This window comes from Oryzias melastigma, linkage group LG16 (genome assembly GCF_002922805.2).
Source record: "Oryzias melastigma strain HK-1 linkage group LG16, ASM292280v2, whole genome shotgun sequence".
In the NCBI taxonomy this organism is placed as follows: domain Eukaryota; kingdom Metazoa; phylum Chordata; class Actinopteri; order Beloniformes; family Adrianichthyidae; genus Oryzias; species Oryzias melastigma.
In genome coordinates, this window is record NC_050527.1 from 1,717,711 (window position 1) to 1,744,306 (window position 26,596).

Below are 26,596 nucleotides of genomic sequence, written 5' to 3' on the forward strand. Positions count from 1 at the left end.
TATAAGTAGAGCCTGCAAATCAAGTCTTAAGCCCTCCCTCAAAGCTGCTCTTACTGTCCATACAAAATCCAGACAAAATTGAAGTACAAGGAGAGTGACAGGGAAGGCACAGTTTCCCACTGGGACTTGGAGGGAGAAGCAGAAGCTGTTAGGGGGGGTTTGGAGGATTAACAGACTATGAATGGGGGGCAAAAAAGGGAGAAAAAAAAAAGAGCGGGAATCATGGGAGTGTTGGAGGGGGGAGCAAACAGGAGGGAGACTGGCAACAAAACAAGATGAAAGTGAAAAAAAAATGATAAAAAGTAATCTCACTGCATGCGTTTTCCCTGAACACATAAAAAACAAATTATAAATAAAACTACTTTCATGAAAGCACTACACCGAGCTCTCCAACTGAACAAAAATCTCACCTATTTTGCCAGATGAAGAGTTTGCCCCCGGGCCCCCAAATGTGTGACCCAAGAGAATTTTCAATGTTTATACAGGTGAAAGGTACATGGAGCATAGAAATGACAGTAGAAACGGTGTACAAATTAAAAAATAAAAGTAGCATTTTTTTTTCAAACTGTTAAATTAACAAACATATTTTTGAAAGTGTTGACTTTATTGTATTTTTTTTCCCAGCAGAACTGCATACTCTTCACTGTTTGTATTGGAATGCATCCATAGCAGATCAACCAGTGGAATATTGTTGAGCGTTTTTTCCAGTGATAAAAAAAGAGATAAAATTTTCATTTTTGCAGAAACTCTTACTATGAATCAACATTTTTCTCCAAAAATGAAAACATTCCCATTAGTCAGAGCTGAGCTGGATGACGCAGTTTCCTACGACAGTGAAAAAAACGAAACTTAAAAAAAAAATAATAATTGCGAACAAAAAAATTAAAGTGTGGAACAGTTATTTCAATTTAGAAAAAATGTATTTTTTCCTGCATCAACCCGATTCTCAATTACATTGCCTGAATTTTAGCATCAGTCTAAGTGTGTTGGTGCTGGGAAAACACCTCATGGTCCCTTATGCTACTAATGCTGGGAAGTGTCCCACCTGAGAAGATCTGATATGCTAATAAGAGAAAAGGCAGCTGAGGGGGAGATCCATTCTCACAGAGAGAAGAGTGGGCAAAGAACCAAGTGGAGTATCGTTTATCACCGGCTAATAAAGAGTACCTAGCATTCAGTTTATGGTCACATAAGTGGAAAACTTCCGTTGGAATGAAGACAAGCCAGGTGGCTCATATTATTAACGGCCACTATGATCAAGAAAGAGGAAGGAAGAACTAAAAAAATATACGATGTAGATGCTAGAAATAATGTGTTTCTTGATTCAGACTAAATAAAAAGTTGTTTATCATTAATAATCCCTTTAAACACCAAATAAAAACACTTATAAAAAGAAACCAAGTCAGATGATTATTGCTAAGCAGAATGAGGTCTTCAACCAAGAACCACAAAAAGGATAAAGTTCACCCTCTTCTTATGGCTTTCACTTGACATGCTACAGACTACCTTCAGCAATGAAGATAAACAGGCTTTTTCCTCTCAGGTGTTAGAAATTGCACACACGTGGCTGCTGAATGTCACAACAAACAGATCTACCGAAGGGTCCCTAAAGAATCTGACAATGCAAACGGCAACAACCTTAAATTACCTCACAATCTACAGATAAAATTCACTCAGGTGGACTGTTTGTAAGACAACCATTAGCATACATAGAAAAATATTTAATCTTAATGATTTGTGATTTTTTTTATATATATATAAATACCTGTACTGAGATTGCATGATTAATACATCACGTTTTACTGATAAATGCATAGTAAGACGAGTAAAAATAAAAAAAAAAAAAGGATGCCGTACCTGAAGTTCCGATTTCCATTCATGGGGTCCCTGCCCGGTTCACTTCCCGGATCACAGATGTCAAAGAAGTCCTCCGTTAACTCCGGTGCCTCCTTCGCGACAACAGCGCCTCTGCAGCACTAAGGCGCCTGTCCTTATTGACAGTACGAACCGAGGGTCCTAAGAGCCCCTGCAAGGCCCCCGTTTGCACACGGGCAATGTATGAAATCGGAATTCACTTGCCTGCTCGACGCGACGCTGACATGGAAAAGCTGCTAGTTAGCAGAGTTAGCTAGCTAGCGAGGAGTAGAAAAAGGGGTTGGAACAGCCGAGAGGAGCTGTCAGGATATCATCACAGCGGGGTTATCGAGTTCAAACGAGTCTCTAAATATATCTAAACCCTAAAAGACATGACATAAATTCGAATTTACAGAACAACAAGCGTCAGGACACCAAGTACTCGGCTAACTGGCTAGCTCTGCTGATATTTGACAGACGACGGCGACTTTTATGGGGAATAAAAGCAGCTGTTAGCTCGGTCTCCGCTTCGAAAGCTCGGTATTCCAACACCGTCGTCTTGGGTTTTTTTGTGTCCTGGTACCAACACCGAGCTGTCCACACGACGCCGTATCCGCTGTGAAGTGTCAAGGTTTCCAGGTTGGTTGTCAGATTAACTACAAGGCTTCGTCAAGCCAGCTAAATATGGTGAAGTTGCTTTACTGACACCGACAGGAAGAGGTGGGCTCTGTGTCACCGTACGTCAGAGGACGAAGCCCCGCCCACAGCCAGAGGTAAGCCCACGTTTCTGAATACATTTTTTACACTAATAAAACGGAACCGGAATAAAATAAATTAATTAGAGGAGTATGAAGCTAAAAGTAATGAAAAATTATTTTTACATTTCACAACTTTCAGTATAAATAAAGCATGAAAAAGTAAGAAGAAACAGAAAACAGTATTTAAAAAAACAATTTTATTTTCTTAAAAAATAACCCTACCCAACAGTTCTCATACCATCACACACAGAGCCAAAATAAAACGTTTCCATTTCATTCAAATCTATTGGGAAGTGCTATGACAAGGACTGTTCTTGGTCAGTGGTTTAAATATTGCTTTGTCAGACCGTGAGGCTGCGTGGAGAAGAGCGGGCTCTCTGTGTCCACAATACATTTCCAGGGTGACCACCATTTTGTGTCCCCCTTTGCAAGGTGCTTTTGTGGCTTCAGTGAGTGAAGAACTGCATCTGGTTTCCATGGTGCCGGGAAATTGCCCTCCCAGACGTTATTTTTTTTTTGTTTGTTTGTTTAGCACAGAAGTAAAACACTGGCCCCAGCTGTGAAAGGCCCAGCATTTGTTGGGCCAAAATACATAACAGGTAAATATCATATATTTATATATACAAATCACCTTGGACACAATGAAGGATCAGTAAAACCGTGTACAAAGGCATTCTGATTATGCAAGTTCATAAACATGATTTAAAAATCAAACTCCTCTGATATCTCATCTTATTTAAGGGCTCAGATCAGACAAGATTTGAGGCGTTTAAAGGGCAACTGAGGTGGAATTTTGAGACAGTCTCAACAGCGCCCCCCTAAGGATACACTCCGACAATAGTTACAATATTCATAATCATGACAAAAGAAATAGCAGTCTTTATAACCATTACACAGTTGAGGCAAAAACAACCGAGGCAAAAAAAACAATTGAGCACAAAACTACCTCTAAGAAAACCAAAATAAGGTGGCTCAGAATATTCAGTCATCAAAAATAAAAATAAAAAACAATAATTCCATGCATTTTTTTAAAGTCATAAATCCAGAGAGTGATGTGGTGTAAAGGCAGAGTATATTAAGTAGCTGTAAATGAAGGCCCACTCTGTCCATCATAACAATCCCCCGTCTGTACAGCCCATGCACACAGAGCACCAATAGGGATTGGCCAACAGGCGAGGGGATTGGGACAGGGGGATGCTGCAGGTGTGAAGTGCCAAAAGTGAAAACTGTCAGCAAGGCTACATATATTGATGATATAAAGGCTGATGAACAATATTTTGTCTTGGATGGAGAAAAATAAAACAACAAACAGGAAGTGCGTTTGACCACATGGGTCTTTAAATATGGGATTTTTGAGTGTGTGCTTGTTTTTGTTCAGGCTAAATTGTAAAAGCCTGCAGAGGACAGAGCGTTGTGTAGAAACAGAGCAGGTGGAAGATTGGTGTGTAGATACACAAAGACTTTTGTGAAGAAACTATGCCCTGACGTCATCTTCACTGAGGAAAAAGTGCAGAATGACTTGAGCAAGGTCAGTGTCTGAATCAAAGTTAAACTTTTCAACACTGAATAACCATTTCTCCCCTTGTTTTTAAATTAAAAAGTAAAACCTCGCTTATTACCTTTGTTCTGAAAGCAATGAAAATCTAAACTACAAAGCAGTAAAGTCTTGTGGAAGAGGTTCATTATTTCAAAGTAAAATAAACCCATAAAAGTAAATTTAAAATAAAAGTGCCTCATAAATTTTTAAAAAGAGCAATGTCTACAGAAGTAAGATTATCTTCCTGTTTAAGTGCCCCTTTTTTCCATTGGTTGGCATCACTTTTGGCTGGTTAAAAATGCTGGTTTAGGTGCATGGGGTGCAAGTATATTTGATACACTCTATGCAAATGGTCCCTCTCTACTGTTACGCTAAGGTTGCCTCTATAAGCAAAATCTCTAGGGACTGACTGGCCAATCAGGACAGAGAGTGCAAAAGCACCGTCTCCTTTTAACTACGATTTGCTACACCCGCCTTTCTAAAATAAAGACTAGAGGGCTAGCCTCACATGTACTAACAAAATCGTTATATGCAGGACTCCTGGCACCTACATGCTAACACTAAGTGCTAATGTACCTCAACGCATCAAGGCTGTTTTAAAAAACAAAACATTATAAAAAAAAAAGAATAAAACAAGAATGTAGTTCATGAAGATGCTAAAATGATACATGTAAGTGTGCGTGCCCATTAGCATCCCTCTTGAAGATCCCCATACCAAAGGATCTAGAACACTGGCATCCGGCTTCTGGATGGGTAAAGAGGCAGCATAGTGGTGGCAGTTAAAATGTTTTTGGACTTTTCTCCTTTCTGTTTCCTCCCATTTGTATTGCATACTCACATACATCGGAGAGTGAAGGTAGCATACTGTACAATTACATAACAATACCCAACGGTTTAAAAAAAAATTCAACATAAAAAAAGACCAATTGTGCTGGTAAAGTAAAAAAAAACAAAACTTAAAAAAATTCAACATGGTTGAGTGCATGAGGCTTCAGAGTCTGCTTCTGTTCACAGAAAAGAACTTCTTGAAATGAACGACTGGTTGACAGGTCTGTGGAGTGTGTGTAGTGGGAAGTTGTTGGGAGTAAGGGATGGGGATGAGGTGAGAGTGGGCTGTCGGCCTACTCAGGTAGAAATGAGGTGGGAGAGATCAATGGCTGGTAGAGGTCAGGCGAAGTACATGGTCCTCAGAGTGTCGTGGTGAATTTGAACAGCTTTAGCCAGTGCCTGGGGGTCCCGGCCGTTACTCTGACCAGACACGTGGCTGCCCTCCCCGCTGCAATTTAACAAAATAATAGCATTAGTCCATTTCTGAAAAATAAAAGGCAGACTAAAAAATGAAATTAATAGCACATCAATTTAAAGGCTCACTTTGATAAAAAATTATGTTTTTAACATGTTCTTGTGGCATTTTTCCGAGGATATGTATAAAGAAAATTAAGCTCAAAATTGCATTTCTGAGTATTTCTTTAATCAAATTACTGTGAATTAGGAGCAAACGAAAAAATGCAGTTTGAAAAAGAGCATATTTGTGATGTAGAATGTACGCTGGGTGGACCTCAATTTCCCTGCGCTGAGCTCTCAGCAACAGGAAGGGGTAAAGGGAGCGGAGTTGCTCCACCCAAATAGTCCCATCCACTACTCAGAAGTGAATTTCTAATGGACTACAGTATCCCACCCCTCGTTCGTGAGGGTTGGCAGATATACCGAAACCCTCGAATATGGTGACACCCCCACCCCAAGTCCCCACGGCAGAAGAATGTCCATTACGATCCATACTCATTGCTCAACATAAAGAGTTTTCTTTGGATTCAGATTAGCAGCGTACTTTATGACACAGATGAGAAGTGTCGGTCTGTCTCTCTATGCCTTAAAACCAGGAGCGTGTGCTTCCTCCTTCATCAAATAAGTGTGAGAGGGCATCTTCTTCCAGAAAAGGCCGGTTTCATTGATATTAAACACCTGCTCCAAGTGATAGTTATCCCCATGCAAATAACTTCTTCAGCATGTTTAGATTTTTTTTGTCCACTTTTGAGTCACCTGATGCCATTTCTCCATGCAGGGGCATGGGAAGAGGACGGGGGGTGGCCGACAGGCCAGCGTGCTCTTAGATACACCTCAGTCCTATTGACGCAAAAGTTTCATTCAAGTGTCTTGAGTCGTTTGATGAACTAGAAGGGTCACGAGACTAAAAAAAAAAAAAATCAGAGAATATGTGAAACCCCGAATAGTGAAACGCAAATAAGCGAGGGAACACTGTACTGTCGCTCTGCAGAAAATATGTCTGAGAAAATAACTTGTTTTCACATTTTGGCTAAAAATGGCACAAACATACTTAAAGGACCACAAGAAACACTTTGAAAATAGCTCAAAAGCTGATCAGAGTGGCTGTTAAAATGACAAAAACGATTGGGGACAGAAACCCACTAACCTGTCATGTTCTTTGTCTACCAGGTGGTAGCGGGCACGGAAGGCCACAAGTCGAGCATAGTAGGCTGGTGCCGGGATGGAGACCGAGCGAGTACAGCGCACATAGGTGTGGCACAACTGGTAGGTTAGAATCTGCAGCTCATCAGCGGTGAAACGATTGTCGTCCCACAAGACATAATAATGAGACGGCCGGCTGGTGCCCTGGCGAAGAAAACGGTTTGTATTAAGAGGAAGGGGTTGAGGTAAAAGATTAACCCGTTAATGAGTTATTTACCTGGATGCCTGCATGGCTACACAGATAGAAGTCAAACTCAAAGGGGTGAGTGATGCTGGTGTCCACTGTAGTCCCTGCAGGAATATTGCCACTCTTACCAATCTGAAAAATGACACAGAAAAGAAGAACACAAATATGTAAACAAGACATTCAGGAGGGATTGAAACAACAGTGGAGCACTCACCCTCTCTGATTTGTCGGCACAGAAGAGGCGTGTGTGGTGGCGTTTTTGTACCACGATGTACGTGATACCAGGCTGGTAGTCTTTCTCCAGCTTTATGCATGCATCTCTGATGGCCAGAAGCTCATAGTGGAGAATCTACAAACAAATAAAAGTGTTTATTTCTTAAACACAATCAAAATCAGAAAAAAGACGAGTAACATTTTACTAACTCCACTGGGTTTCTTGGAGTCACTTACTTGTGGCAGTTGACCCTCAGGAACACCGTCCCTGTAGAAAATGATCCTGGTGGGCTTGAATCGGGTCGACTTGTAGAACTGAATCAACAGTTCGCGCACCATGTAGGATAAATCTTCGATGATTTCTTGCCTGGGTCTCTGGACGCGCACTGTGGCACAGTACCTGCTGGGGTGGGCATCCATACTGCCTACCACCTGAAAGAGGGGAAGCAGGAGAGATATGGAGAAAAAAAAATGTGTATTTAAAGACACTAATAGATAATGCAATAGCTGTTAATGTACATAAAAGCTTTTGTTCTGAAACTACATAAGTATGAAACGTAACACTGAAAATGGATTATTTTTCCTATACAAAATCCCTCCTTTAATAGCATCATTGTGCTTTTAGTCCTTTTATGAGCTTGTGAAAATCCCTTAAGTGCTGCAACTGGAGAAATGCGTAGGCATGACATTTTTCTTTTTCATTTATCACCTATTTTCTCCTCTGTAAGGATGCTTCTGGCTTACCTATTCTCCTCCCATCCTCTCTGTGTGACTCAATCATTCGACATAATCGCTAGGCAACCACACAGCCAACCACAGCTGAGCTGAGGCAAAGGGAGAACAGCAGCTGACGTCATTTCCTGTCTAAACAGTCAGTGATGAGGCATTCACGTCTCTTAAAAAGCTCCTCCTTTTTTTTACCTTTTTTTCCCTTTGTTGGGGCTCAAGTGTGGTGTGACGAGGCTAAACTAAAAGTCCGATGTGCTTATTAAGCTTAAAGGGGATGGTGGAGTGAACTGTGTATTTAGGAGCACAAAATAAGAAGATATTGTGTTTAATGGCTTAAATATTTTTTTGTTAAGCTGGAAAATACTACATGTCCTTGTGATGCTTCTTGTTGTAAAACAGAAAATATTACGGCTAAACTCATAAAGTATGTCTTTAAAAATGACAAAATTAGTCCCACTCCAACTATTTTTTTTCTACTGAATATTTTTCTATGATTATGCAGTTTTTAGCTCAAATAAAAAAAACGTGTTTCATGTAGTTTCTGCAGAGCAGAAAGAGTTAATCAGGAGTTCCCCTCTCACTTGTGGGCAGAACTTTTAGCATGGAAGTAAGCCTCCGCTGATATCCCATCATCCCTTTGTTTACACTTTCTCCTGCTAGCTTATAGAACCTCACAAGCCCAAGCTTACATTAGCATAGCCAAAGAAACAAAAAAGGAAGCAATACTGGAACTATCAAAATGTAGAATTTTAAGCGAGACGACAGCTCAGATGAGGAAAATGAAAACTTTTTCCGTTAATTGATCTTTTTGTCTGTAATTGGAGGATTGAGAATTAGAGTGGAACAGGGGGGCTTTGGCTCGCCCATGGGCGTGCTTCATCAAAAACTTTAGCTTTTTCAAACCGCCGGTTTTCATGCATCACGATTTGAATAAAGAAATACTCAGAAATGTAATTTTAATCCGGAATTGTTTTATACATGTCCTCTATTACGAGAAAATAATATTTTTTATTTAATTAATTTAATTTAAAAATACAATTTTCAATGGACTGAGTCTTTAAAGATTATACATTTTATAAACTTCACTTTCTAGGAGAGATGCTTTAATGGTTGAGACAGGATTTAACTTGTCTTTTAAAGTGCAACTGAAAACCAAATGTTAGATATTCAAGCTGCAGCCTATAGAATATATAAAATATATATATAGAATTTATATCCTATATAGAAGAATTGGGGAGGAACTTCTTCCTTCTAATAAGTGAACAATAATTCAGTGCCGAGTTCATAAGTACTTCTGCAAACACAGGTTTAACCCAGATGTTGAGATTGGACAAGTGTCTTGTTTTTAACTTTCATTTTCCTGAGATTTAGTCCCATAACTTAATAAAATGCACGATTTCATAGACTTACAGCAGTAATTGAGGGCTTCTTGCCATCTCCAGCTGGGGGGTGAGTGACATCTGCTCCCAGGAAGATAACAGGCTGCTGAAACACTGCTGAACTGAGGGGGCAGATGGAAGAGAGCAGGGAATTTATACTTCCTCAAGTAGTACAGGCTTTCAATGAGTAATATTATGACAATACAAAAATTATATCAAATGTTTTTAACAAAAAAAAAACCTTTAATGAGGCTTTGTAAAGAAAAGCTAAACATCAAAGCAGCATTATAAAACTATCTGCTCATACATCAAATGTTTACAAATGATTTTGACAAAAAAGTTTTGAGACCTTTTCCACCCACGTATGGCTGCAAAAGGGCAAAAATGGGTCATAAAAATGAAATTAATAGCATCAGAATGTTACAAGGAAGACCGTCTGTAATGGTTGTCTCGCAGTTAATTTAGAGAAGACAGAAACACATTTCAGAGTGGCTCTATCTAGCTAAAACTCACCGTTGATGAGGTACCAGAATGTTGTTTATGCCTCCCAGCTTCACGTTGATCTTGAGGCAGAGGTTGGAGAGGGTCTGAGGTGACGTCTTCACCACGTTCTTCACCTGAACGCACTGTGTGGCCATGCCAAGAAGAGTGTCTCCCACACGCTTTACTTCAGCTATTAAAAAAAAAAAAATGAGATAAAATATGGAAAACATTACAAGAGTTGATTGCTACAACTCAAACTCCTCAGTAACTATGATTGCCTGGTAAACGCCTGATCGCTGTGATTAAAAATAAAGCAAAAAGCAAGGCAGACAAATACCGTAGACGGGAGTTTTTCCTGGCAGAATGACGATGATGAGCTGAAGTCCAGAGTATGTGTTCTTCAGGTGCCTAAACATTGGTTCCACGCTGTCTGCACCCTGGGCGTATTTACAGAAGCAAGGTTGGCCCTGAATTGGCATTCCAGCATCCTTGGAGATTTTACGCAGCTGGTCTGTGAAGTTCCTAAAATCAAACACAGCAGAGTTAGCAGGGAAAAAAATGCAGATAAAACAAGAATTCAGAATTGTTTTCATATTTTGTCACCTTTCTTTGTTGCCTTCACCCTAACAGTCTTGATAAACTACAGAGGATAGCTTTGCACTGATGCTACGTTCACAACGGCAATGATTGAAAAATCGGGCCCGATCACATGGTTGGTGACTTGATCGGTATAGAATATTTAATTTATTCTTATGAATAGCGCTTTATAGTTCAAACCTATCATTCAGGATAAATACTCCACTAGAAGTCTGCATGTCATGAACGGATCATGACATGTTACTGACAGAAAATGCAGCAGAATTCAGCAAAAGTTCAACAAGGAGGCTAACAAAAACAGTTCAGTCAAGATAGCGAGACATTCAGTAACTCTTATTAAATCATTTTTAACTGACAGCAAGTGTCTCTATTAGTTTGTCTTAACACAAACAACAACCTAAAAATATATTTTACACTTTTTTTAATGTAAAGCTCTCTTTGTGCTGCCAACAGACAGACGGCTAAACAGCAGTTCAATTGTTCTAATGATATCAATCATGAATACTCATCATCATATTATTGCTAAACAAAGTCATCATTATTTTTTAAGAATTAAATGAAGATATAAATCATGTTTGGTTAAAAATGTTCAATAGTTCTAAAGATATTACAGCTAAAGTCAGTAAATTTTCTCATATGAGTAATTATCACCTACATTTACTTAATAGTTCTTTATTTTTTTAGGTAATACTTACACTATTTTTACTTGTTTGTTTAAGCTACTTCACAGACGTTCTCTGTTTAAAAATAATGTTAAGTAAATAAAAAAATAAGAAAAAAACTTTTTAAAAATGTGTTACAAAAGTATCGGATCAGGACTCTGTATCGGAAGATACTGAAAATCGTATTACTCTGTATCAGATCAGAACACTCCTAATTGTAACTACCGGAAAACAGAGCATGTACCTACAATTGGAAGAGGTTTGGTGCGAAATGTCAAAGTGGATCAAATCTTCCTTCAAGCTTTTTCTTTTCACAGCTCTATTTCTATATTTATATTTCTATTTTGGTTGGGAAATAACCGCAATTATTACTTTTCCCTTCATGATCAATGGCACTTCTGGGAATTATCCATGCGTCATAAGTCCCTGACTGGACTAGTTTAACTTTAATGGCCACACGTTTTGTTCATAGAGCCTAAAGACAGTTGTAGAAACTTGCATTGTGACGTGTGAATGTGAGAGTTTTAAACGTGGAAGCCTGAAACACGCATGTTTATGTAGACTGTTCATTGGAAGTGGTCACTTGAGCGTGTGCTGCAGAGGCCAGTGTGAACGTAGAATAAAAATGACAACTGATGAAGACAAAACTTCTTAAAACATAAATTCACAGAACCAAGAAGCTTTGGTTGAAATACCTCGTTTTTTCACCTCTACTTTTAATCTGTTATTGCCATTCTTGATGCATACTCAACACCAAAATAAAAGAAACGATTACAAATCTTTTTTTTTTAATTCATACTTACTTTAGCACTTCTTCCCTGCACTGTTTCTGGGGGGCAAAGCAGGCAATTGCCCAGACTTTGATCTCTATGCCGTTATAGAACTGTTTCCCCCTCATGTCCCAAACTCCCTGGTTGGGAGTCGCTATGGCACGGTTCTACAGGAGACAAGACCACAGCAGACCAGGTCAACTCAATTTTATTTTAGTGGCAAATTTTTTTTTAAAAAAGTGCAACAAAACTTGCATAAATAAAATCAATGGAGCCAAACATCAGTCTAAGACAGTCTGTGGAATACATGCTTTGATGGATACACTGGATTTTCGGCATAAAAATATATATATTTTTTTACCCGTCCTCCATACTGCAGAATTGGTGCTGGCAGCACTCTCCCCGTCACCTCAGCCATGTCATCCTTCACCTTGATCCCAAACTCCTGGATGTACGGGTCCAGGTTGAAGTTTGCATTCTTCATCTGTGGAGAATGAAAGACATGAGCAATGTCTCACTATCTTACGCCGATCTTATAGCGCTGAGCAGTGAGGTTGTTATTTCTAACAACTCACCAGCCGGCTGATCTCCTCCTGCCGGTCTGGTGCAGAGCGAGCCGTGGCTTTAATCATCGTGGAGGTCTGATTATCTGTCAGTTTCTTGATGCACCGCTGACCAGCTACAATGTTGCACACCTGCAATTGTACACGTGTTGCTATGGTGTAATCAAGTGTGTTTTATCAATATTCACAGTGAAGCCAGTTAGCCACCGCCTTACCTCCAGTGGCAAGTAGGTGTGCTTTTGCTCCTGGCCAACCTGTAAACAGGGCAGGTGGGGGTATTTAAGCTGCAAGTTGTACTTTTGCTTGAAGTACTGGGCCACTGTACATTCTACTGTCTGCCCACTTTCAAGCTGGAGAGGAAACCTGTATGTAAAGGAGAAGAAGGGTATCAGGGTGAAATAAGTGAAAAAAAAAAGAAATAAAAAATAATAAAACATGTTTTTTGCTCCAGTTCATAAAATTTTCTAATAAAAATATATAAGTTGTTCACTTATTTTAGTGTGAGATCAGAATTGCTTCCCTACCTTTCTAGCTCCTCCCTATTGCTCTAATTGTAGGGACATTTGAAGCTGTAGTGATATTCAAAGATTTTCTTAAAACATTTCCTCACACTAGTTTGCTCTGAAGCATCAAGTTTTTGTTTTTAAAGTTATAAAACCAATGCTTTTAAGTATAGTGCTGCCATAAACGAATATTTTAATAGTTGACTAATCACTGATTATTTTTTCCGATTAGTTGACTAATCGGAAACTGGATGTAAAGCACACATCTTAACCATCATTAGCTTTAAACTAACTAAAAACTATATAACTAAAAACTATATAACATTACCTGCAAAAATGCTAGTGTGAATGCTGTAAGCTGAATTTGACCACTGAAGATAGAAGTGCTGATATCTGAAGATGCTGAAATTGAAAGCTAAAGACACTGAAGTTGGTAGCTAAAGACATTGAAGCTGATAGCCAGCTAAAATATTAGTTAAAAGCCAAATTAGCCTTAAAAACTGAAGAAAGCCTAAGTTAGTCAAAACAGCTAGCATGCAGCAGAAATATTAGATCAACCCCAAATTAGCCTAAAAAACTGAAAAAATACTAAATTAGCCAAAATAGCTAGCATGGGGCTGAAATATTAGCTAAACTCCAAAATAGCCTAAAAAACCTTAATAAATGCCAAAATAGTCTAGCATAATGCCATTATAACTTTCAACTTTACTACACTCCGAATCCATATAATATAAAGTAACAACTAATCGACTATTAAATTAGTTGTCGACTATTATAATAGTCAATTAGTCGTTGATTAGTTGACAAATCGTGGCAGCCCTAGTTATGTATTTCTGAGCGCTAGCAGCTATGCGCTAACGTAGATGATCGTCGGCTATTGATGACGTCATCATGTGGTAGTAACGTCCCAATATGAAGATTCTACTGTTCCATATCTCTCCAATGGAGGGATAAATGTAGGGATAGGGAGAAGCTGTAGGGTTAGGGAAGCAATTCGAATTTGCCCTAAATGTGCGCAGAAGGACACAAGTTTGTGCATGTGCTTTAGACTTACGTTTGATGGCTGGCAGGACGCCTTGTGACATTGCATACACGATACTTTCTTTTCATTTGTCCACAGTGTGTCACCTCAACCTTTAAACCTGAGAACAAGTAAAACTGAAGTTAGGAGACATTCTGCAGATGAACATTCAAAAAACACTCAAACAAATGACAGGGAATTGTCCTTTTTCTACCTTTTATTTCCTTTGTGAAGCGAACCCTCTGTGAGTCTGTGAGCGTTTTGGGCTGCTCGTCAATGTTGCGTATGTCCAAAACCTCACACATGAACTCAATTACAGGCTGGGCTTTGTAGAAGGCCGTGGCGGACACTAGAGGGAGGCACAGAGCAACAAGAGGACTCAGAGATTCAAGCAGAGAATGCCCATCAACTTTTTGGAACTTAAAACCCCTGCTTTGGTAAGGGCAGTTTGCTCCAACAATAACTTGAGTGAATGTCGCCCTCAAGCAACTCACCATCAATGTTCAGCATCATCTTCCACATGGCAGGACGCACCGACTGGTGGAAGCCAAACCAGACTTCCCTTCCCCCGCCGAGTGGGTGGTAGTATCCTTCAGGTGGGGAGAAGAATGAACGGCCCACTGGGGTGTACCTAATTGGAGGGGGGTGGAGAGGTGACTACAATGAATTATCGGATGATCTCAGCGTGAGTTCATGTCCAGGAAAATTCATCTCAGTATGAGTCAAAAAACATTTTTTTAATCTATGGGAACTGTGATGGATCATTACAAAACATAAACCTGTTCCCTTTAATCTCCAGATCGATTACTGTTTAGAACTTTGATTATTCTATATCAGCATTGTTCAAAATGACTTTCACTTCTTTATTCATTGACGAAAATCTGAACCTTTAAGGATGATGATGAGATTTGAGTGAAGTGAGGAACTCAGTGAACATAACCGGCTAAAAAATGTACAAAAACGAAAGACCTACCCTGATGAAAATTGTGTTTTTAACATATGTTTTAAACATTTATCTGAAGATGGAGGACATAAATAAAGAAAATAAAGCTTAAAATTAAATTTCTGAGTATTTCTTTATTTAAATTGTTATGAATCATAAGCAGATTAAAAATGTTATGGTTTGAAAAAGAGCAAATTTGTGACGTATTTCCTGCCATTTTATTTGCATCATTAATGATAGGTTGGGAATGATTGTTCTGCATCCTACCCACAACTCTGAAGCAAATTTCTAATGAACCAATACTAAAAAGGACATAATCACAATTAAGACCACAGGGAATGCCTTTAGAATGGCTCAAAAGATGATCAGTGTGGGTCTTTAAATGGCTCATGATCCAGCACATTGGGTCACTTGATTGGAGTAATGAAATTAGAATCGGATGATGCACGTTTGAGTCAGCGTTTAGCTTACCTCATAGAGGCTAAGTGACGCATGGCCACATCCAAGGCTTGAACCGAGTCGAGGGGAACCTGCAGCCGCCCGCTGACGAGAGTTTCCTGCAGCAGGCGCCATGACACCTTGGCCAGCCAACGGATGGACACCTTAAAGATTCGATCTTTGCCCTCACCGGGAATGGTTACTTCAAAATCCACCTAGAAATTATATTTTAAAACAGCTGTAAATAGGATTCATTGACCTTTTTTTTTTAAAGATATCAAATATGTAGTAAACTGCTTTTTTTTAGTTAAAGTTCATAAAATATTTTTCTTTCTGTGTTTGGATAAGTTTGTTTTGCCAAATTTAAAATAATAAGTCAAGTCTGAGCAATTTAAATTCAAAACAAGCTTAAAAGCCAAAAAGGGAAAGTCTGTTTAAACTAGAGGCAAATAAAAATAAAAAAATCTTATATTATTTTATTGTTGGCTCAGTTATGAAAGAGCCACCCACTACAGAAGGATCTGTCTTAGTCCACAAGGGTTTTTAATCCAAAGACGGAATACATTATGTAACTATCCAGTTACAACTTCATAATAGATAACTTCATAAATAAGTCACATTTAAAAGAGGAAAAGAGCTCACCAGAATATTACAAGCCCACATTTTATGGAGCTGTGTAGCATCTACTATATGTCAGAGCTAATAAATAACATCTCCTATAGTGAGCTTGAATCCCAGATGAAAACAAAATGTGTTTATTTCATTTCCAGGAATAATGGATGACAAAATAAAGCACTTTCAGGAAGACGTTTTTATAAATTTATTCAATTTTAAAGAGTAAAAAGGAATATTTTTTTCTTTTGGTGTGAAAAAAAAGCAGAAAGATGAAATCTGCAGGCAGATTATGAGCTGGACTATTTCTCGGCCAAGAAGGATCATTTCTGTTCTCGTCGTCACCCTGAAAACCAGCAGACTTCCGTGTACACAGCCAAGTGAAATCACAGTATTGAGCTGCTGACAGCTTTGAAAGCTGATAAGAAAGGCATCAAACTCACTTCAAGAAGGCAAATAAACATTTTCCAAAATAAACTGGTATTGATAATACCCAAAAAGTTTCTAATATTCCCACAAAACTTGTGGTTATAGATGATTGTCGACATTTTTAAGACGGAAACAAAATATTCACCCACATCTCAGAGCAAAAAATAATCTTACCACCCAAGAGAAATTCAGTCAATCTCAACCAAACCAGCTTAAGACAGTCTTAATTGCTCCCTGTGGAAAAACTACATTTCTGATGAGCTTATGTCACTCAACATTACAAAGGCTTACCTTCTCACTCCCAATAGGAAGCGCTAGCACCGTGTAGATGTTCTTCTTGCCATCATAGACTGGTTTTCTGTCCCCGAACAGCTGGGGCTTAAAGTGTTGCACCATGTACTCCACCACCTCTCTGCAGAGAGAATCACAACATGAAATGAATAGATGTAAAGCAAATAGAAAGTCATATTGGGATGGTCTGTCATGATCAGATGAGTATTGATCCAACAGGATGCAGCTGGAGGGTGCAGCGTATCGCTATCATACGGGGGCTGAAAGACAAAAAAAGAGCCGGGGGTGCAGGCGGCGGAAATCAATGTTCAACGTGTTGGCGATCATTTAAGTGAGGGGGATGAGGTCGCGCTGGAAGAAAAGGGAAAGGTCAAAGGGCTCAACCTTTGCACGCCTTATTGAACTCTTTGTGTCTCAAATCCAGCAGGGACTGAAGAAGAAGCTCTCCTGAACGTCAGAAACTGTCATGGAGAAAACACTTCATATGAAAATCTAGAAAAAATTCTGTTTCAAGAGATTTTTATTTAGGATTTGTGAAAATCCCAAATAAAAACAGAAAAAGACTGAAGCGAGAACTCTTAGGTATCAGGTCTTTAATAGCTGGATAAATTCAATGTCCATTCTATTTATAGATATTTTTTAAGAGAGCATACAAACATACATGGATTAAAATCTGTTAAAGATTTAGATTATAGATGTGTCTTTTTTTAAAAAGATTTGGTTTAAATTAGTCAGAAGTTTCCTGTCTAAAATGATCCTTTATTGTTTTTAGGTCACATTTATTACTAACAGCAACTAGGGATGCAATGATTCAATTTTGCCACAATTTGGTTCAAACTTCAATTTTTGGGTCACAGTTTTGTTTCAGTTCAATATGCAATGTGTTTATAACAAAGCAACAAGAAAAAGCAAGTAACACTAGGAAACAGTTGTCTCATATATGCCTGGTGTAGTATAATAAAACAATAAATACTAAATCCTTCTAAAACCTTGCTCAATTGTTTGACACTTACAACGTAAACGTATTGGAGTGAAGTAGGGATGCAACGATTCACTTTCCTCACAATTCGATTCTACGGTATATAGGGGAGTAATTATTAATCGACTTGATCGATAGGGAGTGTAATGATTCATTTTAACACCGATTCAATGCATATCATAATTTGTGGTTGTAAAAACGCTTCATAGTCGATATTGGTTCATTTTGAACGATCCAATTTGATCTGATTCACTGACCTAAAAATTGATCCAGGACATCTTTATTCAAAACTCAACCAGTGTGACGCAAGAGATAAATACCCGGAACTGAACAGTTCAGGTGAAGTTTTCCAAACTCCTTGTATTTCTTGCAAGATAATCAAGTGTAAATTAAATGTGTACAAACAAGTAAACAAGAATGAATGACAAATCCATTCACATTTTAGTTTCATAAAATGATGATGTTTTTGCACATCAAAATAATACAAATGGAAAATATTTTGAATGTTCTACCACGCTGTATGCTCATGTCTTTGTAAAATTCAACGTTTTTCCACACATTGAGCCGTAATGATGGCTTGATCATTTTTTCTGCCATTACATGTTTGTTGTCCGCTCAAATGGCACGGTCATCTTTACATTATAGTAAAATAAACCTACTGTACGTCAATTAAGATTTTAAATTGTATTTTCCAGGATCGATTTTAGATTGATCTCAATTTGAAATGATCTTCAGGTCGATTCCTAGGAATAAGAATCAGGAATAAAAATGTTGTATTATTTTGATGTGGAAACAACAGGGCTGAACTTTGTAAAACAAAAATATGAATGGATTTGTCAATAATTACTGTTTACTTGTTTATTTGCACATATATTTATTTAACTTAGATATGACTGTCTTGTAAGAAATACAAAGAATCTGAAAAACTTCACCTGCACTGTTCAGTACCGGGCATTTATCCCTCAGTCACACTGGTTGAATTTTGGGTTTTAGACATCCTGGATTGATTTTAGGTCAGTGAATCAGATTTTTCAAGATGAACCAATATCGACTATGAATCAGATCAGCAAACACAAATTATGATATGAATGGAATCATTGTTATAATTATTTGGTGACACCCCAAATGGTGTTAACACACTGGTTCAGGTTCAAATCAAGAATTGGGGCATCCCAACTTCCCTACATCACAATAAAAACGTCATTTCACAAAACTCTGTTTTATTCAGGGTTTAAGATGGATAACAGATGACTGCATCTCACTAAGACCCTACTGTACGATTAGAGATGCAATCATTCTTGGTTTAAAACCGAATCATACGGAAAATGAACCGTTGCATCCCTAATAAAAATCATGACGACATTTCATTACAGTAATAAGAATGAAGCTGAAAAGCCGAAAATTCAACTATTTCAGGTTTTCCTCTAAAAACCTGCGCTCTCTGCAGCTGCCCCTCCCATTTCCACCAAAATGAGCGGGTCCTATCGTGCTGACGTCAGAATGACGTGAACCACCCCCTCCAGGAAGAGTCTGTGCTGCAAGCTCCACCCCCTGACTACAACGAAAACACACCCACTTTCTCCGCGGAGCAAACTGTGATCATCAGCAAAGTGTTGTAATCTGAGAAGAAGTGGCTCATCTTGTGTGTAATCTGCAGAGAAAACGACGAGGAGGCTCAGGGAGGCGCATTGACGGGCTTAATGGTGACGTTGTGAAATGGGCGGGATCGACAAGGAGTGAAAGGCGGAGCCTCAGAGATCGAGTCGTTTTACTTCCGGGCATTAAAACGGCCACAAAAATGACTCATATTTCATAAATTATCTGTTTTTTAGTGTTCTGAAGGTAATATATGATCATATGGATAAAGTTTACTCTGAAAGGCTTAAGAAAATCATGGTATGGCGCATTTAAGAAGGAAAACTGCACACAAACTAGCATGAAGTAACTTCTTCCTGCATCCCATAAGAAAACATGAGAAGTGTCTGCCAGCTCCCAATTAAGCTCAAAGGAAAAAAAGAAACTTTGCTAAGTCTCCTGGGAGCCTTGAGAGAAAAACATGTGACAGACGGAAAACACATTTTCATTCTGCATATTTAGATGTTTTTAATTAAACATTTCTTGTTAAACAGACATGAAAAATTGACATCAGACACTATGAAACTTTAGCAATTTATATTGTAAAACGGTTTAAAGGCTGTTGGACCACATTTAGAGTTTTATATACAAGATAATTTGTTGACTATCACATTGGGGGATTGGTAGATTGTTATTGTCGCTTTCAGAGTAATCATAGTAACTGACCAAAAATTAATTATGCTTTGATTTATTGAGCAGAAATACACCTTAATTATTGAAAACACCAAACGTAAATGTCTGTTTCGGTAACAATTGCAATAATCTCATCATTTTTATTACAAAAATTTAAAATATACTTAGTTTTAATTTAGTTTAATACTTTACAGGTTGCACGGTGAATAGCGCCTCACAGCGAGAAGGCCCTGGCTCCAATCCTGGCCGGGACTTTTCTATGTGGAGTTTGCATGTTCTCCCTGTGCGTGCGTGGGTTTTCTCTGGGCACTCTGGCTTCCTCCCACAGTCCAAAAACAAGTTTAACAGATTAATTAGTATCTCTAAATTGCCCCTAGGTGTAAATGTGCGAGTGTGTGGCCCTGCAATAGGCTGGCGAGCTGCTCAGGGTATACTTCACCCAACAGTAGCTGGGTTGACTCCAGCAGAACCACGTGACCTTGAAAAAGATACAGCGGGTTCTGAAAATGAATGGATGGACTTTACTTTTCTACATGGATCAAACCATTTCTCTCGGGAACACTAAGGACATGTCTGAGTCACACTTTTTTCCCCCTCACACATTAAGCTAAGCTACTCAGATGCATTTATGAGGTCAACTTAGGTTATTTTCAGACCTATTTATAACCATGTAATATTGCTGGAACTGCCTTAAAAGCCTCTTAACAAGGAACACTTTCCATATGAAATCCTAAAAATAACTCAAAACCTATTACATCCATGTTCCGGTGACTTCAAACATCAACTTAAAAAATGATTTATTGATCTCAGAAGGAAAGTTGTCCTTGTATCTCATTCCAAGCAGCAATACAAGAGAGTGAATTGTCTTTTTTAGTCAGAAAGGTCCTCTGGGAATGATTTTGGGGGATTTAAGTGTATTGTGAAGAAAGTGTGCAGAGTTGCTGTTCTTTTTTGGTGAGTGCAGGGATGTCAGAGCCTTTCCCAGCACATTCTTAATCATCTCTCAGTTTCTGGACATGACTGGCTCTACTGCTGCCGCCTCAAACAGACAAAAGCAGATCCAAAGGAACTCTCCTCCACAGACTTCACACAGTTATGCAAACACTAAAAGACCCAAGCTATTATTTTATTTTGAGAAGGTAAAGGTCTTAGAATTTTTGGCAAAAACTATGATGCAGGTATCTAGAGTTTTCTCATCTTTTCTCATTGTCCAATCACTCAGTTACATGTACTCAACACTTATTCACTGAAGAATTCCTGCCGATGACCACGTCTGACATGAGCACAGGATGTGGAGACGTTCTCCTGGTTAATTTGTTTTTGCTGTTTCTGTACCATCAGGGCTCAAAAACACTGAGCTTTTTACATGAAAGTAGGTAGCTAATGTTTTCTTCAAACTCCCACTCCAGAGTAATCAAATTACAGCGGTGAGCGTTTAGAGGTTTGCTTGCTTACTTTAGGTGGGATGACAGCAGCGCAGTGGGCTTGAGAGCAGATTTACATAAAACTCACCCTATTTAACCCACACCTCACCTATTCAAGACTATTTTACATCTAATATACTGTAGACGAGCACAAGGAAAAATAATCTGAATTTAACCTCTGATGTCACATGACTAAATCCATGTGCAGAACTCTAAAAGACTTTGCTTTTGGGTCTATTCTCAGTCTATATTCAAATAAAACAAATACTCGTTATTAGTACAATTAATACTTGTTGATATAAACTGTATTCACAAGTGATTAAAAGCTGAGTTTTCTGGCTAAATTCAGGGTTAGGTTCCATGTTCCCTCCACAACATGCACTGAAAAAAGCAGTCTGGACCCAGCAAGTCCACTCACTAGCACAGATAACGAACAGACAAAATACACTTCAGATCAAACTGATCTGCACAGAAGGAGTTTGTCTTTTCATCATGTTTTATTGCTCAAACACATCAGAAACCAAACAATCTACTGCCAAGGCACAGAGTGAAACTATTTTGAAGTGAAGCGATGAGTGCTGGATACCTCCAAAAACCTTATGCAAGAAAAACTCAAAATGTGATATGTTATAAGTTGTTTTTGTATCTTTTCCTTCATGAAAACACATGAAAAGTCTACTCGAGGCACTGAAAAGCTTTGCCTCGAATGTGAACGGTGGTCGTGCATGGAGGTCATCACACTGTAAATATGCACAAAGAGTTAGAACAAAGAAGGAAATGTTTCATGATCAAAGTGTCCGCCCTCGATGGCTCCTGACAGACTGAAAACGTGCTCATTACTGGTTGTGTTTTAGCTGCATGTTGACTTTCTCAATTCACAAACCGATGCCACAAATTGCACAAGAGAAACGATCGTGGGCTGATCTCTTAAATGACTGGAAGAGATTAAAATAAAAAAGAGAGAACCCAACATGTGTGTGTGTCATGTTCTCCATTACCTGTTGACTCGCCGTGGGCACTTGTCAGGCTTAATGTCCACCTCGTAGTGATAGACGTCCATCTTTGGGATCTCCACTTCAAAGTAGTTGGCAAGCAGCTTGATGGGCTTGCCCACGGTGCCCATACCTGGCCGGCGGGGGGCATGAAACACCTGCTGGAGGGGAGGGGGGAAGACCCCCAAGGGCACTGGACCAACAGGTTTGAGGTACATATTGACAGAGGGATTGTGGAGAAATTAAAGGTGGAAGTGAGGAAATTCAGAATGAGAAGAACAAATCGAATGAAAGTAGGAACACGAGAGTAGAATCCCATTAAAGCAACAGAAAAAAGGCCACAGATGTGGGTGTTGTGACAGGAAGGAAGCAAAGACGAAGAAAAAATAAAGAGAAACACATGAGATTAGCAGCATGAAAGAGGACAAGAGTGATAAAGAAAAGAAAATATGTATATTTGAGGTTAAAAAACAGAGATATATAAAAGGAATAAAAGGATGTGATGGTTAAAAACAGGAAAAAAATACCAAGTTAGAAATAAAGGGGAATCAAATAGAGATATAAGAATGGGAAAGACAAAAAAGAAGAATTAATTAGTAAAAGATAAAAAAGCCACATTTAATTATCAAGTTTTAATATGCTTCTTGTCAAAACCACTTGAGGTGCTAATATGAAGTAATGAGTTGTGAAAAAGCAGAACATTTCCTTTTTTATCATAGATTTTAACACCAGCATTTGAATGTAGTAATTTTTAAGATTGTGAATTCATTCAAACTATTTTAGATTTTAATGTATACATTTGATTCTACTTTTCAAAGTTATTTTGGTGCTCCGTCATAGAACTGTGCAAATGTCTAGTTAAGTCTATTCTAAAAAAAAAGACTTTGCAAGTTTTTTTTTTTTTAATTCTTCAGGTTTTGGTGAAGGACTTCATTAAAGGAACATTTACATGTTACATGCACTGTCTATGGAGTTGTCCGGGTCAGTTCCTGCAAAAAACGACCCCAAACAGGTATTTTGAAGAATTCACACCAGCCAGTCCCTTCCAACCCCCAAAAACAAGCAGGTCCTCACATTCAAGTGTATGAAAGTGGGGAACAGCCCCTTCCAGGTAGAGTCTGGACTGCCAGCTCCGCCTCCAGACTAACACACACGCTTTTTCTACAGATATGCAGTAATCAGCAAAACACTTTCATTTTATATGAACAATGTGCAAATCCATATTTGCAAAAGTTTAGAAGTTGTTTTCGTTAGTGAAACGAAGATAATGCAGAGGCCGACTCTAGGCTGACATGATGAAATGGGCGGAGCCTCAGAGATCAAGGTGTCCTACTTCCAGGTAAGACAAGAGCTTGCGAAACTAACTCCTATTTTATAAAAAAGTGTCCCAAAGGTAATACGTCATATATATATATATATATATATATATATATATATATATATATATATATATATATAGATAGATAGATAGTTTACTCTGAAAGACTTAAAAAAAAACATGATATTGGGCTTTAAACTTGCGTTCCAATTAATCCATAACCCCAGTCATTTTTTAAGTATTTCAAATCAAGTTTTAGCTCTCATATTTGCCAACGGATAAGCAGTTTATCCATTTTGTTAGGGTTTATTTATTCAAGCTTAAGAGAGAAGTAGCTAAAAAAAAGCAAACAAAATATTTACAAATTATATTAAAAAAGGAATTCCCTGTAAATCAAGTCAGGTAAAAGGAAGAAACTGAAAATGTTTGATGCAAAATCTACAAGTCTTCCAGAAAAATAGAAAAACAAACCACTTAAGGATGCTGGTTTAACAAAAGTTATTGTGAGTGTATTCTAGTGGACGTGTAAGTTTGTCCCTTCAGAAAAATGTAATTTCTGGATCCACCACGTATTTGTTTGTCAACTTATCCTTGATACACGATATCCTTTCACACAATCTAATCAGTCTAAATGGAATTCATTTTATTTTTTCATAAAATCGTATAAGTTTGGAAGGTCTTCTATCGTCAGCGTTTGAGGGGGTGCTTAAATGGGTGCTAGTAGTGACTCCTGCCTAAGAGGGCCCCACTGCCGTAACCTCTGGGTCCCCAGAGAGCAGCCGTCCACCATCACAACAAAGACCCCAGCTGCCCTGCTCCTCCATCTTACACACAGAAATACACGGGTGTATGGCGGAGGGAGCGCCCCTGCTACGATGAACACACCCGTACACACAAACACGGGGGCCCCCCTCCACATTCCCAGCCTCACCATGGAGACTCCACGGCAACACAGAATTGTCATGGATATCAGGGGACTTGTGTGTGTCTGCATGAGTAGAACTGTAGGAGGAGATGGGAGGAGGCAGGGGTGCCGCCGCGGTCATGCTGAAGACCTTGGCCTCTTTGCTCCAACGCATCACGTTCCCACATCAGCCAGAGGCGCCAAAGCATCCCGAACTGGAGCAGCTGAGTTCTGAATAATCTAATCCATTTGTTGATGGGAAGTTTTTCCTTAAGAAAACTTTTGCAGAACACAAAAAGCTGCTCTCCTCTGGAAAAAAGTGGATGTGTGGACTCACACAACTGACAAAAAAAAACAGTAAACACAGACACCGGACATGTGGTGACCATGCTTACTCCTCTAGGTGCAAGAAAGCATGTGCGCGCGCCGAGACTGTCGCACACACACAATGACGCACACTTCCCCCTTGTGCCAGTGAAGGCAGATGGCGAAGAGTAGAGCCAGGCCTTTCACATATCACAAGCACAATAGCAGTCTCTCACAGGGCAGTGCAACTTAAATATTACAATATAAAGACACTGCCTGCTGCTTTAAAAAACACCTATAGCACACAAAAAGACCCGGACATACAGAAATCACTTCTACATTTAAATGGAGTGTGAATGTTTTAAATACTTTGAATTTATTTAGCAGAAAACATATAGGAAAATTGGATATTATCAATGTATCCATCAACTCCTGATTAAATTAAATCATTATATATGTATAAATTCTACTTTTAAACTTTATAATTAAAAGACCTAAAAAAGGAGACTAAGACCCGTTTACCCATCAACAGCTTTGTTCAAAAGATCTGATTTGGCAATTAACCGTGTGGTAAACATGTCTAATCAGTTTCAGGAAAACGCCACACAACTGTCACACTTCAAAACACAAAGCAGACTTTGAAATAAAAGGGCCCCCAGGGGCCCTTCCCCCCTATCACAAAAAATAAAAACAAGTCTATTCCATTCAAGATTTGGACGAACTGGATAATGTGATTTTAGATTCATCTTGAATGAAGAAAACGAGAGTTACTCCATGATAATAAAAGTAACAAAAAAGTTTTATAAAAGTGAAAACAAGTAAAGCATTCGATACTTTTCACTACTAAAAAACAAAGTTTTTATATTATTTTGTGCTTATATGTCAGTGTTCACTTAGAAAACAAATGAATGTAAAAAAAGAAAACAATAAATAAACTCAATGACATCCACTTTACTGTTTATACTTGTGTTTTCCAAGTGCATCACAACAAACCCAGCTCCTGTCAACACATAATATAATTATGGTTTATTTTTGGTGTCATGTAAATAATTGATCAATCTGTACAGATGGTGCTGAAGTTGTATTTGAGATTACATGGAAGGAAATAGGAAAATGAGGATGCTGAGCTGCGTGGGACCTGCGGGGCTCAGCCAGCTGCTGCTGCTGCTGCTGCTGCGGCTGCTGCTTAAGGCGGGATTCACCCACAGATCCACGTCCTCTCAGAGATTCCCACGACCTCTCTGCCCCCGCACATGGAAGACGACATTGTCAGCACCCGGAGATTTATTTTTGGTAATAACTATTGGGGTTGTGGTACATGATGGAGACTCATCCTTGCATAAACGTAGCGATGCAGAGGCTTGACTTCCTCCTAACGCTGGGATGCCTCACTTTCCCAAATGCTATCTGCAGTCATGACTTAAATATTTGGACTGATAGCAATAAAAATACCACAGTCATAAAAATAGACTTACCAGCGCCAGACGGTCCCGGCTCCATCCCATTCACTTAGCCGCGACGGTGCAAGCTAGCTGGTCCTGGGTGCTGTGGGCAAACCGCCGGCCCCTTCAGGCTGGAAGTGTTTCAGACTTCCAGCCCCCTCCTGTCGGTGTTGAGTCGTCCCCCTTCTCGGTGTACCCCCGCCCCCTACCCCAACCAAACCCCCCAGACCCGCAGAGGGGTTGAGGCTAACGGCAGTAGCTGGCAGTCGCTGCTTTGCCCGTTGACCCTGAATCTGCTAATGGCAGCGCTGGAGCGTCTCGGTTCTGACCGCTAATGCTCCGGCGTGACTCCGCCGTGGACGGTGGATTTAACCGATGGTCCACGCAGCTGGGATTTCTTGCTTAGTGTGTTCTCCTGCTCAATGTTCAAGCAGGATTCTCCAGCGGAACAAAAAGGGCCAGTCCCTCAACCCCCCCAAAAATCTTAAACTTCTTCTTTGTCACCAA

General features: G+C 39.1%; 2 protein-coding genes across 5 annotated transcripts in view; both read right to left on the bottom strand.

Annotated features, from left to right (window-relative positions):
• The window catches only part of LOC112143164 (protein argonaute-3), a 28,636-nt gene extending 26,042 nt beyond the window's left edge, over positions 1–2,594 (bottom strand). For 2 of the 4 annotated variants that reach the window (XM_024266934.2, XM_024266933.2), the window contains exon 1: positions 1,858–2,591. In XM_024266934.2, coding sequence (XP_024122702.1) covers positions 1,858–1,876 — 19 coding nt within the window. In that variant the 5' untranslated portion in view covers positions 1,877–2,591. Of the gene's footprint in view, positions 1–1,857 lie in introns of all 4 variants that reach the window. The other 2 variants (XM_036216110.1, XM_036216109.1) reach the window with 2 other exon arrangements.
• A 195-nt stretch (positions 2,595–2,789) lies between these two features.
• Positions 2,790–26,596, bottom strand: ago1 (argonaute RISC component 1). The gene is made up of 19 exons (XM_024266935.1): positions 26,123–26,596; positions 22,126–22,312; positions 16,457–16,577; positions 15,158–15,339; positions 14,238–14,374; positions 13,958–14,092; positions 13,777–13,864; positions 12,435–12,582; positions 12,232–12,351; positions 12,018–12,140; positions 11,690–11,823; positions 9,965–10,149; positions 9,658–9,817; positions 9,176–9,266; positions 7,274–7,468; positions 7,038–7,172; positions 6,854–6,955; positions 6,581–6,780; positions 2,790–5,425 (listed from the first exon to the last, which is right to left on the bottom strand). The coding sequence occupies exons 1-19, from the start codon at positions 26,145–26,147 to the stop codon at positions 5,317–5,319; spliced, it is 2,577 nt and encodes an 858-aa protein (XP_024122703.1). The 5' UTR covers positions 26,148–26,596; the 3' UTR covers positions 2,790–5,316.